A 14,598-nucleotide genomic window follows, 5' to 3' on the forward strand; every position below is an offset into this window, starting at 1 on the left:
TACAACCTCTACATCTGCATTTAACTGTTGCATTCTCCTTCAGTGCCTTTTCCACAGTGCCAGAGTCTACATTCTGCAGAAAGGTGTAATCCAAGGTTTTCACAGTCAGCTGCAAGCAGGAGTCACTCCCATCCTGCTTGTGCAAAAATTGCTAAGGAACTTGGGCCACTGTCCTGTCAAATCACAACTGAAATGAAGTAAGCTCTGCCTGTGGCTGACCAGCATCTTCCTGTCACTGAGTGCAGAAAAGCAGGAATATGCACTCAGCCTGTTTCCCTACAGTACTGGGCCCCAAAGGTGAGCACCCTTGGGGTGCTCTGATAGTGAGGAAGGGGCAGGACACTCCTTCATTCAGACACAGAGAATCTCTCTACAACTCAGCTCCCTATTTCATGAAACCTGTTGGAATATGAGATATTTAAGTTCTCAGTTTGATTGTGAGATTGGCTGAAATTGGCTGAAGAGTTCAAATGCTGCCAGGCTCCACACTTGTGTAGACAGAGTGTGATCCAAGAGACTCTCTCTCCTGGGAAACCAGGTTAAAACTGTTCTGCTGATTAGGATTCCCCTTTTACCCTCTGACGTTTCAGCCAAGACTTTTCTTAAAGTGAGTGCCTTTGCACTGTAGCCCAGGGAGAGAAAGAGAAGATGTCCAAAGAGTATTTGGCTAAACTTTTTCTTTATCAAGTACTGAGAACAGCAAAAAGAACTTGAAGGAAAGAAGACACTGCTGCTTCTTCAAGAAAGAAAGAAAAATCCCCACCAAAACCCTTGACCCAAATTCTTTCTTTGATGAGTACACGATGCCAGAGAACCTGGAACTTGCGAGAAATGTGGAAATAGTCTACTAGCCTAGATGAAGCTTTAGCTGTTATCCTAAGCACTCTAGACAGAATTTTAAATAAGGTATTGCTTTATGTGCATTTTAATGGCTGCAATATACCAGTGATAGATTAATTTTTCAGAATAAAGAGATTTATCTAGGCTCTCACTTTCTGAGCTGCTGAATGATGGATGGATGTGGAAGTGCCAATGCACTGCAGCATCAGCACTGAATCCAAGGATAGGGGTTAACTCCACATCACATCTTACTAAGTGCCTGGGATTTGCAAGGTCAGATGCTGAGGATTTGGCTGATGGGTTCAAGGTCTACCACTGATTTTATGAAGAGTCTTGACCACCTTATTTGACCTGTTGTGCCCTGTGTCTCTTGCAGATGAAGACTGCTATACCCCCTCAAGAATATTTTGTATTTCACTGTCCTGGCTGCCTTCATGGAGGGGAAGCTCAGGATGGGGCCATGGGACCAGTCTTACCATTCGTGGCAAAAAAAAGGGGCAAAATGTGCTTCTTGCTACAGCTCCTCAGGATTGAAACTCTTCCATGAGTTTCCCTCACCTTCGTGACCTGGGATGCAATGACAGAAGCACTGTATCCCAGAGGGAGAAGTTTTCATTAGTCCTGCAAGCACCACCATATCCGCTCATAATGGCCATGGCAACTCCAGCCTGAGGGATGACAAGATCTAACACAAACACTGCCCTGACAGCACCTGCAGAGTTCAAGCAGTATACAAAGGTGCTCACAACCAACCCCATACTTAAATGTGCTGCTGAAGGATGGCTCTGGTTTGAGTGAGTGCTCAGCATCCTGCAGTGGGAAGGCAAGGGTGGGAGAGGGGGACAAAGGCCCTCTCCTTGCCCTGGGAAACTCCCAAGCCTTGACAGAGCCTTTTCCAGCTGGAGGAACTGATGAATGAAATACCAGCATGGCCACATTTAGATTTGGTTAGCAAAATTCATCAACTCCTCCTGATCAGAATTAGGAAGAAAAATACAGGACAGCAGCAATGGGTCGCTTGTCCTTCAGAGAGGCCAGTGCTGAGGTCCTTAGTGCTAATTTGGCCAAAAGCACTGAGTGATCTTTAATGAACAAAAAAGAGCAACCCTTGACAGGACTTCTCCAAGAGAGAAGACACTGACTGGCCTCGATAGCTCTGGTAATGAAGCACACCAGCAGCCAGGTGATCTGATGATGGCTGCACATTTCAAGAATGGCAGCACCCTAAAAGGGATTAGCTCTATAATCGACAGACACACAGTTCAACAGGTGGGCTTATAATACCCCCTTGCCATTCCTTTACAATTATTTCTGATTTCCTGATGCAAGGCTTCCTGAGCACTCTGATCAGTGCCTTTGGGATGCTCACCAGGCCCAGTGTGCTCAGCAGCCCTTGGAGAGCACATCCCTTTGACATTTTTTAAGTCCAGGCTACACTGCTACACTGAACTCCCCAAATCGATTTTCCATTTGTCCTCCCTTTCCCTTAATAACACTCTCTGTATAGTGTGCACATTTAATTTACTCCAGCAATTTCCCATCCCACTTTCACATTTTTGACCATAAAAACCTGGGAAAAAGATAACTTATACTGACAACTCTGTCAGGGCATCATTTCTCTTAATGCATCACATTAGAGTCTTATTGAAGCATGAACAATGTGAAGCCTGGGCTCACCGTTGTCAGCCGCCAAGAATGTGGCCTCGTAGACATTATTCTTAATGTAGTCTGACTCTCGATCAAGGACAGCAGCAGTAGTGATCTGACCATTTGTGGCATTAATGTTCAGCCAGTTTGCAGGATCTGACAGCTTAGAGTATCTACAGAGAAAGGAAATAAATACATGGCAGTCTTTTCACTGACATACCCTTAATATTGCTTGAAATACGGTTTTTCTGGGCTCCTGACCTGTGATTCAAAGGACCTTTGGATAACTGGTTTTGTTGACAAACACAATGCCTAATTGAGTATCTGGTTTTGGACCTTTACAATTATTCAATTTCCTTCATTTTAAAGGTTTTTCTTTCCACTATGTGCCACTTACAGGCCAGTTTCCTGGTGTTAGGAGTGGTCATAGCCTGAGGTTTCTGCAGCCAAGGAGAAATGGGGTCTGCAATGACCATTGTATTTGTATGCCTCAATAAATGTGCTCTCCTTTTCCTGATCTTGCTCTTCCTAAAATAGGTATTGCTTTAAAGTCAAGGATATTCCTGTTTTCTGCCTATAAACAGTTTGGGAATACGACATTGGAAGAATGAAAGCTTTCAGACCACTCTTTTGTATCAAAATTGCATCCCCAATTACCTGTATTAAGGTGTGGACTCAAGGGTGAAACAGCTTCCTATGTTCCTGAAAGAGCAGAGAAGATGATCCTATGCATGTGGGAGGTTTGAAGAGAGCAGCAACAAGGAATTCCCTTGGCAGTCCTCAGTATCCCCAGGGCTGGAAGGACTCAATGCCTGAGTGGCCTCCCAACTGCTCAGTCAACTCATAGCCCATATCTATTTATGTACTGCATGGTTTGTTTGGGGTAAACTTTCTCCATATTCTCCAGATCAGTATGTTCTGTTCACCTTTCTTGCTTTTTTTCTTGATTCTATTAATCCTTGCTCTTGATTTCTACCTCTCAGTTTTGTACAGTTTGAACCGAGATAGACCATAACTATCCAACTGGAAGCTAATAAATAGCCGAGTCATAAATGACTGAAATAAGAAAACAAAAGCTGAGCTTATTTCATGGGTAACTCAGACCTGCTAATAGTTTATATAATTTTTGGTACTTGGATACAGAGGTGAAAGGACTACAGGCTTCTGGTCAATATCCCTTTCCAAAAATGAGCTGTTTGAAGCAGAAATTCATATGGAAACTTGATCTGCATCAATCCATGTGAGCAGAAAAGCAACACACAGCTGCACAAGCCCCTGCCAAAGGAAAGAATTGCATTTCATGGAGCTGGACTCTTTGGGATGTTTTAATTTTGTTTTAATATCACTGCTGTGAGGCTCTTGCCCTTTCTCTGCTAAATGACCAGGGATCCAGCTTCAAAGCTGGCTTTGTGAATGTATCTGTGGCTAATGAGGATAACTTGAGGTGTGACAGTGGCCATGCCAAGCTGTGCCTCACTGGACATTCTCCTGCTTCCTTATCTTCTATTTGTAAAACCTCTATTTCATCAAAGACTATTTAGAGAGAGACTGAAAATTGTATGCAAGGCTCCAGCAGCTGGATGAGCTCCACAGAGTGCCTATCATGGATCTGTAGGCTTAGCTTTTTGGGTATGTTTTTTTCTAATTCACCAATGCCAACTGCGAAGTAAAAAATAAAATATCCTTTGCACAGCTCCCAGAGACAGGACCTCAAAAATACCCCACAGCTTCTTGCAAAGCCTGGGCATAGGATGTCCTGATGCAAAGGGAGAGAGATTGTACTGGGGTTTGGAAATGAAGCGGTGGTGAATACACAAAATGTGTGTCCTGAAAGCCCTAGGAAAGAAACAATTCAAGTAACTGGCTGTTCATACTCACAGAAAGTCTTACAAGACCCTACACTGCAATGACAGGGACAGCAGGTGCTCGTTTGGATTACAGATCACCCACCTCCATGTTAGAGGGAGCACTCAATCAGAAACGAGCTGCTCTCTCCTCTGAAAACCAGCCTTGGTACAGACATCAGGGAAATAAAGACCCTTCAAAGGCCAATATTTCAAAAAGAACATAAGAAAAATGGGCTTGTTAGTTAGGATGGTCTCTCTCCTCCAAAGTCGCAATACCTGTCTAAAGACAACAAGATAAGGCAGTGAATAAACTATCATTTTCTAGACCAGACAGCTCTGTGCCAGGTGAAATATTTCAAACTGTTCCTGACACAAAATGTCACAACTGATGTAAGTTTAAGTGGCCTCAGCTGTGGTCACATTGTATACTCAGGTTTTGCCAAGAGTGCTGCAGTCCTTACAGGCTGGGAGTGAAAAAGAAACCAATTTCTAAGGATGTAGAAGTATATAAAAACAGGAAATGCATTTCCCATCTGCACACACGGAGCTGAAATAGTTGTGAAAGTGTCACAAGGACTCTCATTTTCACACACACTTTTCTTCTGCCAATTATTTCTCAGTGGGAAGGCGTGCGAGTCATGGTCCTGGACTGTGGATTCAGTCCCCAGTCTGGCCAGGTGGGACAAAACAGGGTAAGTGACACCCTCTTGGTCACAGCATGGACTAAAAATGCTCTTAAATTGCTTGGGTCAAACATCTGACTTGTACAAGGCTAAAATGTTGCCAGCTGAAACCCTTTCATAAGGAAAGCAGCTAAGGAGGAGGTTGTGTTTGGCAGCTGGTTTGGAGAGAAAGGGAAGGTCAGAAGAAAAGGCACTTACTGGGAGCAGGGAAGGGCTGCTGGGGAGCATTAGTGAGATACAGACCAAGTGCCAGTGGCCTGTGAATGGGCGTTTGACTGCTCAGGCAATACTGAACTATATAACATCTTAAAAGCTTGCCCAGTAGCTGTTTGTAACCCTTTGAAAATCCAGACCTAGCCCTTCCTAAGCCTTAGTTTCCCCACCTGTAAAACAAATAACAGAACTGCCTTTTTCTACACCTCTGTGTTTATGAAGTGCATAAACAACACAAGTCAGAGCATCCTGGACAAGGCAGAGACAAAACACTGGATACAACCCTTATAACAACTCAGGAGTCTCTTGTTATCATCTGCTTCGTTTGAAGGTGTGATCTGGCCCACAGCTTGCCAGTAACATGGGATCCAACTCTGCCCTCCCAGACACAGCTGCTCAGAGTCTGGTTTACATGGAGGGGGCAGGATTGTGCGTTTACAAGCTTGCAGAACACTCCGCAAGAATTCAACAGCATGTCCCAGTTCCTGCCAAGCATTTTATTCATATCACATCAGTTAGTTTGGAAATTAACTTTCAGCTGCTTGGCTCCCCAAACTTCTGCAGCTGCACCCCCTGCCTGTGTGGGAGCTGCCTTGGCTGCCCGGTGTCCCACCTTACTGCCTGCTGCATGAAGCGATCGGGATCCACCGCCGAAAATGTCGTCAGGACTGTTCCCGTCGGCACCCCTTCCTCCAGCCTGATTAACTTGTGGTTTGTTGGGAAATACGGCGCTTCGTTGACATCTGTGACTGAAATGGTGACTCCTGCTGTTGACTGGAAGGACATCTGGATGCCACTGGCCAGAGGAGCTTGGTTTGATACCATCACTGTCAGCATGAAAGCTCTGTTCATCTCATAATCGACTGCCTAAAACAAACAAACAAGCAAGTATAGAGCCAAGCAAAAAATGAGTTCTACCTTCTGGCTGAAAGCTGCAAGATTAGATGGCAGATGATATCAAAGTCATAGCCTCACCTTGTTTCCTCCTGAGCTCAGTTCTTTTGAAGGTGCAAATCCAGACCAGCTTCAATCCATTGGAGGATTTGGCCTTCCAGTGTTTGTAGAGTCAAAAAGTTAAAAAAAAAATCCACAAAGGAAAAATTGCAAACAGCAGGGAGGATTTGCCCTGTTTTTCGTTCCAGTGCTAAATGGCTTTTAAAAGTGAGCCTTTCTGTGAGAGTGGAACACCAAATGAACAAACCCAGCCAGGGCTGCTCTAATGCAACAGGTGGAGCCTGTTAAGAGGGATGGGACAGGTGCTTAGCAGTGCTATTAGCACTGAGAACTGCTGACTCTGTAACTAAGATGGTCTATGTGGACTCATGAGCCTGAAGGGCTCTTTATTTTCCCTCTTAAATGTGTTTATAAGCAAAGGGGGAGCTGCCAGGAAAAATGCCTGGTCTGGTTAAGTAGGTGGTCATTCCAATGGGACCTCTGTCCTCCTGTAAGGGGCCTCACAGTTCCCTGAGGTTGCCTGCACACTCCCAAAGCTCAGTATTGCTATTGGGAGGCCACAGATCTCTTCTCAACACACGTATGAAGAGGATGTGTCTCAGGAGCCAGACGGAGTGAAAAGCCTGTGCTGGCACGACTGACTGAACCCAGTATAATAATAATAATTTCTAAACCATCCCACTAATTATTATGAGGGAAGTTGCTAATCATCTGCCAGGGAGGCTTGAGTTATGCAGGATCACACCTCTGCTTGTTAAAAAATGCTTTGCTGTGATTTATAAATTTAGAAGCGCAACCACTCTCGCTAATACCTTCTCCAGCGCTGAGTCTGCAGAGCGAACACTCCCGGTGTAAAACACCACTGACTTCGGCAGGGCTGGGCTGATTTACATCAGCAAGATCTGGCTGCCATGTCCTGTTTAATACCCACTATTGTCAGGAGAGAAATCAAATCATAGGAGGCTACACGAGAGAAACAAATTTCAGGGGCAAAAGGTAAACCAGCGGAATCTCTATTCGATTGAAGTGCAAATGTTCCCATTGCTAAACGGTTTCCTGACAGGCAGGGCCAACATTTAATAAATAAAAGGAAGCATAAAGATTCCCAGTACACCCACCTGCACTGACTCACAGACTTGTACTGCATTCAAAAATGATGCATCGTAGAAGTTCCCAGTTAAACTCTATTCAAGGCCTTGAAACAATTTGACTAATGTATTTCCTCAATTTCTTTCCACACCCCTCAAATTTTTTTCCTTCAATATTTTTTTTTAATTATGGCTTGTTTGCTAACCTGCCCACAGCCACTCTGCACCTCCCTCCCCACGGGGGCTCACAGGGAGCTGAGCAATTCCATGGAGAATAATGTGGGATACTCTCCGTTGGTGATGCTCAGGACACACTGACCACACACACCTCTGCAAGGATGTGGCCAGATGCAAGGCAGTAGTTTTTTCCTCCCCAAAACGTAGAGCTGTTTACTCAGCTTCTCCCTCTCTCTTCTGGGAGCAACAAGTCCAGGGCTGCAGAAAAGCCATGTGGGAAGCAGGGTTAGACTGGGACCACCCATCTCACAGGCTGCTCAAGAGGCATAAGTGTCATGTGCTGGCACATGGTGGTAGAGTGTCCACCACATTTCAGTCTGCAAGACAAAGTTGATCTGCCTCCCCCTCTTCTATGCCCATCTGAGTCCTATTTCACACAGTTTTGTTGAAAAAAATAAGGTAAAATCAAGAGCCTGGGCTGTCTTGGCAGTGTTTGTGCTATTGACCCCTGTGGGAGAGCAGCCCTTTGAGGAAGACACAGTCCAGTCCTAAGGCAGAACTTCTTTCACACCATAATAAGCAATTCTACCAGAACAGTTCATACTTCTGCTCCCCAAAACTGCTTTCCTCTGAGGATAATGGCACACAGAGCACTGCACACAGTGCTGACCCCTTCCAGCCTCCTGCCTCTCACTGAAAATGCTGCATATTGGTCATCTGATGTGCTTTTATGGACATGGTGGACTTAGCATTGCTAGGTGAACAGCTGGACTTGATTACCTTAAAAGCATTTCCCAACCAAAATGATTCTTTGATTCTACGACAACAGGATCCTGAAAAAGCCCACGGAGTCACTGCATTGGGAACGTGTTGGACTGTGGCCTTCTTTTTACCTCCATGTCCAAGAAGCTTTTGACATGAAATGAAAAAGCAGCACTTTTGCAGATACCCCTTTTTGGATGTTTGGTATGTGATCTGGGTTGAGTGGCTGTGAAATTTCCCCCTGGAGATGCTGCACATCCTCCTCCTTCATGAGAATCTCCAACCAGGATGCAGCAGTGATGCCGAGCGCTTGCCATGTGTCCTCCTTTTCTCAAGGTACTTTTAACTGAAGTGAACAAATTTGCCTGATGTTATAGTTGAGACAAATAAAAACTGAAGCTTCGGCAGCGTCTCCATTAGAAATTCACAGCTCTGATCCATGCAGAGTTTGTAATAACATTTTACTTAGCTGGCTGCCACAGGGCAGTCACTGCTGCTCTGGGAGATTGTCTTCAGACTCTGCGGTGTCTCATCTGAGTGGGAAGTTTCTCTCTCCCCTTGATCAAGGCTTTCTTTGAAGATTAGGGTCTTTCACAGTTATGGAAATGGTTTGGAAAGGCAAGAACAGAAAAGGGAAATGTTACACTTGTGGTGATCAGACTGGAGCTGTAGATGAGGTTTTGCTGAGGGCAGCTGCAAAATGGGCCTCATGAGGATCATCTGAACTCCAAAGGGTTTTTTGGTTTGGAAGCATTTCTGACCCTCCATTTTAGGCCCTTGAAGTACTGGTGAAGTGGTGGGATTCTTCACAGAATGCCCTTTTCTGACGTAGCCCAGACACAAACCCCTTTGCTGGCAGCAGTGGGGAGTTACATATAAGTGGCTTTAAAGAGCCACATGAAAATCCACCCATGTAGGGTCTGTAAATGAATGGTTCATTACTTTACTTCATTTTTTACCTGTGTTTTCAACCTACATCAGTGATCAAACCATCCAGACACTGCTCCCACACTGTGAAGAACAAGCTCTGACTGGCCACCCAGGCTGATGTGCGTACATCACCCAAATCTTTAAGCATATTCACTTATTAACAGAGAACAAAGTATTTCAAAGAAGAAGGTGGAATCCTAAGAGTCTTCCCTTCTTCACCATGAAAATTTAATCACAAGCAATTTCACTCATTCTCCTTGCTGAATATACTCCAAAATGCCTCCTGGCTTGGTAGGGGTGGGAAACTCTGGGTGCCCAGGAGGATCAGACAAGGTGAGATAGTGAAGACATCCAATGCAATTTCAAGCTCTGAGCTCAGCTTGACAAGATGAGATTTTCATGTGGTTATCTGCACTGTAAGCACTGGGGGTTACACAGCAGTGGAAAGTCAACACCAGCATCAGTGGTGTCCTGACAAATCTGTCCTGCTTCTTACCTGCAAGTTCTGAATAAGGGATGGTTCATTATGCCCAAGTCCTTGTGCAGCAATGATGATCATGCAAATCCCCTGCTGTTCACTTTGATGTGCCTTTAAACTACAGTCCTGACACTCTGCTACATTAAGAACAAGGGGTCCTCCCCTGCTTGCAGTGAAAACCTTTGGCATTTCGATTTCAGACTGGCTGCTGATGTCAGTGGAAGTTAAATTCTTGCATTTTATAGACATACAGATATGTGCACACTTACACACCTATATGCACCCATATCCATGTGTCTAGAGCTACTGCTAAGCTTGACGAGGTTTTGTAATGCTGTACTAGGTAAGGCTGTCAACCATCATTACAGAGCAATAAAGAGTGATAAATAAAAGGACCCTGCTGAAATACCATCTGGCAGGTAAGATGATTTCTCCCTCGAGGTTTCAGCTAAGCAGGATCTGCAGACACACACACACACACACACACACACACACACACACACACACACACACACAGAGCCTAAGGGTCACACAACAGGACAGGCTCACAAGCTCACACGTTCCTACCAGAGTGACCTCATTGGCATTTCACTGATGTCTTTTTTCCTAATACTGTGCACATTAGGAATGACTGCAACTTGTTTAGCTAATAAGAAGGAATTAGGGTTTTTTTTCAACAAAGAGCTATTCTTAAATCACTTTGCTCTTTAAACATTAGTATTTCATCCTAAGTTTGTGATTAAAACTTTTTGTTAGAGAAGGCCAGATTTATCAGAAGATGCTGGCTTTATCCATCACAGTGGGTATTATCCCTCCCAGGTGCAGTGCACACTGTTGTGCAGCTCCTACACATCACAACAGCCTATGTGTGATGACTTTGCTTTTTTTTGTAGTTAGAGGGAGCATCCACAGGCATCTTATCTGGGAAGAGCTTCAGTGAATGCTGAAGGGATCCAGTGATGTTCTGGCTGTGTGTAGTGACTGCAGAAACACTCACTGGACTCAGAAACTGAAAGGGAAGCGAATGCTCAAATGAAGATAAAGTCATGTTCTTTGGAGGCAAGGAAGGAAACACAATTTGATACCTGCAGATACCTTGAGGCTTCCAGCTCTCGTAGTAAATGGAGGAAAGAAGGGATTGTGGATACTTAAGGTCTTATTTCTCCTCTGCTGATCTAACCTAGGGGTGGCTTTCACTTGAGTGGAGTTACTCTGAGCTGCAGATTTGTCCCACACTGTGTGTTTATTGCTTAACAACAGGAAAAGGAAAATTTCTTCACATTTTTTCCTTCCAAGGAACTCAAAGAGGGAAAATCTCCTTTCTTTCTGTTACCAGAAAGTTCACTTCTCCTGAGATCTCTCCTGCACTCCCTGCTTTCACAGAGGACCACCCCAGTGATCCCTCCAGTGAAACACTACCCTTGATTCACAGCAAACCAGGGGCTTTCTGGCTCAAGAAGGGCAGGGCTGCACAGCCCAGGTCTGTTCCCTCTTACAGTGCTCAAAGAGCTAAGGAGAAGCAGGAGGTGGAGGTCAAGCTTGGGTGCTGGGAAGACCCTTCAGCATGTAAGGCTTTTTGAAAGGTGCTGGTGGGCTGGGCTGAGCTGGGAAGCCCAGAACCAGGGCTTGAAGTGAGACTATTCAGGACTCCTGCATGAAGAGAGAGACAGGAGGCAACAGATCCGAGCACTCCTATTTCCAGGTAGAGAAGGTATGAAGTAACTGCAGGCTCCTGGCAATCCAGCCTTGGGTAGCTGCAAGGGTGACAAACATGGATTTGCTTTGGCTTCCCCCTTACCTTCACAACTGTGACCATGCCCTCGTTGGTGACGGGGTCCGTGCGGATGGTGAAGTGGCCAGAGGGGTCCCCGCTGATGATGCGGTAAATGGCGTTCCAGTTGGGGGAGTGAGGCTGGTCCCGGTCCATCACTGTCAGGTTTGCCACCACAACCTCCACTCTGTTCTCAGGCACCTCTCCTGAATACTGCAAATAAAAGACAGCAGTGGTCATGGTGGGAGCTTTCTGTCAGTTCTCACAGGGGTGATGTAATGAGTCACACATTTCTCTCTCACTTCTGGTTTTCCTAATTTTTTAACTTAGAATACTTTTCCGAATCTTTCCAAGCCCCGTTTCACCTCTCAGCCCAAAGAATAACAATCCTGCTATCACACAGTCTCTGCAAAACTTCAGCAAATGCTCCAAGGAAGTGAACAAAAAAAATATTCTTGATATCCTCCTTCACTTGCAGCAGTGAGAGAGTTAATTGTCAACAGCAGGGGAAAATGGCAGACTAAAAAGTTTAAATTTTTTTAGGATGACTATGTCCCTTTATCCCAAGGTATTTTGCTTCACTCAGATTTCAGTGATGGCATTTTATTGCTTCTTCAGTGATTTTACTTCATTTTCCTTCTTCCTTGCCCTTGATTTGATTTTGTCTCATTATTTGAAGTGTTTCTTGTGATTTTGCCACAGCCCTTCCTGGTGCTTAATTCTCTCATTTAGCACTGATTTTTTATGGAGCATGTCCCGTTCAGGCATATCCTGACACATTAGCTGCATTCTTCCCTGCTTTCCAGTCCCTGATTTATCACACGGCTGATCAGGGTTCCTGGCCTGTGAATACTTCCAATGTTTGGGGCTCAAGAGCTGCCAGGAAGACACATTCCCGTATTTTCAATGGTCCTCATCTCTCAGCATTGCCTATTAGCAGCACTTGCAAATCAACACTCTGATTGACATATGGCAAATTAAACACTGGGGAAATGCTGGGAGCGGCTGGCTCGGAGTCTGCAACCAGAATCCTGGCCTCAAACTGCAGGAGCAGAGCACTTCTAAAATCTGGCCTTTGGTGTGCACAAATGCCAGGTTGTGTAAATGATAATAAATCATTCTGTTAGCACAAGAATCCATTTCCCCTCCTAACCCATCCCCATCCATTGGCATCTTCCAGTTACGGATGCTTATATTTAGTATACATTATTTCACCACTGACAGGAAAAATATTCAATCTGCCTTATACTAATGCAAATTTAAATTTGCCCTTTAGTGGTATCCCGAATGGCACCTTGCCCTCTTTTCTATTATGCACCTGTCCTAAACAAGTTTTCATTAGTGAATGCAGATGGCATCTCTTTCCAGCCATGCTCAGAGGTGGGGAAGAACAGTGGGAAGCTGCAGGATAATTCTAATTCCAGTACATGCTACAGCTCTTCTTTTGTCTTTATTTCCCATGATTTCACTTGTTCTTTAGCCACTCTCTTGCCCAATTTGGAGTCTGTGGCACACAGCTTAAGCAGGAGAAATATATGGAAATTTATCAGAAGCCTCTTGAAACATCCATTAGATGATGTCATATGTACACTCTATTATCAACCTTGTCTGAAACATGCTCCAAAGAACTGAAAGAGATTAAACAGGATCATCTTTTTCTAAATCCACACTAGTTATCAGCCATTACATTACATTAATGCTGTGCCATGGCAGCAATGACAGGCTCATGAGCCCCCAGTCTCTTTTAAGAGGTGGCTGCACTGATGACAACATGGCATTGTATTGTGATTCCAAAGGAATTAAGGGATTTGTGAAACCATCTCAAATCTTTGACCCAGGACCTGTCCTACAGGTTGCTGAACACCATTAGCAGGTCACAGCCCAGGTGCTGAGAGTGAGTTTGGGTTACATGGAAAAGTCCCACACAATCACCAACAGAGCCATCACAAATCTGTTTTCAGCCTGTAGTGATAAAGCTTACATGGCATATTTTAAAATATGAGCTTTATTAAAAATTATAAATACTCAAGCACATGCCAATATAATGCCTGGAGGAAGATCACAACAGCCTATAAAGCTTTTCATTAGTGTAAATACCACAATGCTCAGTATATACTGGGCAATCCAGGAGTTCATCCAGTGGTTGTTGACCTTTATTAGGTAGAGTTAGGAAATTATCAGTCCCAAGGTACATTGAGGGTGTCTATTGCCTATAAAGCTTATAAAGCTAAGTATCTTTCTGATGAGAACAGGGCATCTTCACTGGAATCAAAAGAGCCATCCAAAGCTATTCAGGGTAAGAAGCAAATCTTGGAGAGATGTGCCATGACGAACAGAACAATTTTCATCAGCTACAGATCAGCAGCTACTGGGAATTCAAACCTGAACCTGAATTCCCTCCTTCTCACACTCCCCCACAACCATTATTACAGGTAAATGCTGTAATGTGGATTGTCCACAATTGTCTTTACCTTTAATAAAATTAAATAATGACAGTAAATTACGCCTGCTAAAGGAAGGATGGCAGCTCAAAGCTACCCACACTTCTTTAATGTCATTCCCTCCCTACTCTGGAGTAATTCAGCATAATGAACATCTTTCACTGTGCTGCTTTCCAGCATTCCCTCTGCTGTAAGTTCTCTTTCATAAGATTACAATTGATTTTCAAATAAAGAGAAGCATATCTATTCAAACAAGGTAAAACAATGGGCAACAGAAGAGCTGCTGGAGTAAACACAGGATTGATAAAGCAGTGCTTGACCTATACCAGTAGCATTTACTCACATTCCCCCATATTTCATTTAGCTTCACTTTCAATTGTTGCATTTGAAGTCCTTAATTTCCAGAGTGCTTTCTAAAGACCATTCACCAGGATTTCTATGGCTGATTGTTACACAGTTTGCTTTTCTTCTCAGATAAGGATTTGTTCTGCAACTGGCATGTTCTAAAATCCTTAAATTCTGTAGGGTCTTTTTTCCTCCCCTCCTATAAAAGCCTGTGCTGGCAAAAGTCCTTCTCCCACTCCTCTGGATATGGGTTGTCTGAAGTCATGTCTTGCTGAGAAGGCAATAATTCATTCTGATTTTTGGGTTGGTACTAAAATCCCAGAGTTTGTCTTTCGTCTCATTCAGACCTGACAGCACATAAACATGCAGACAAATATAATTCTGGAGGAGAAAGGGATTGATGTAGGGGACAAATGATGAAT

The 14,598-nt window shown here is 44.2% G+C and overlaps 1 protein-coding gene across 1 annotated transcript in view; it reads right to left on the reverse strand.

The window, feature by feature from the left end:
- CDH4 (cadherin 4) overlaps positions 1-14,598 on the reverse strand; it is a 428,425-nt gene that overhangs the window by 11,866 nt on the left and 401,961 nt on the right. The window contains exons 9-11 of the mRNA XM_071572618.1: positions 11,418-11,603; positions 5,844-6,097; positions 2,518-2,660 (exon numbers count right to left, since the gene is read on the reverse strand). Of these exons, the coding sequence (XP_071428719.1) occupies positions 2,518-2,660; positions 5,844-6,097; positions 11,418-11,603 (583 nt within the window). The remainder of the gene's footprint in view (positions 1-2,517; positions 2,661-5,843; positions 6,098-11,417; positions 11,604-14,598) is intronic.

This window comes from Pithys albifrons, chromosome 18 (genome assembly GCF_047495875.1).
Source record: "Pithys albifrons albifrons isolate INPA30051 chromosome 18, PitAlb_v1, whole genome shotgun sequence".
In the NCBI taxonomy this organism is placed as follows: Eukaryota; Metazoa; Chordata; class Aves; order Passeriformes; family Thamnophilidae; genus Pithys; species Pithys albifrons.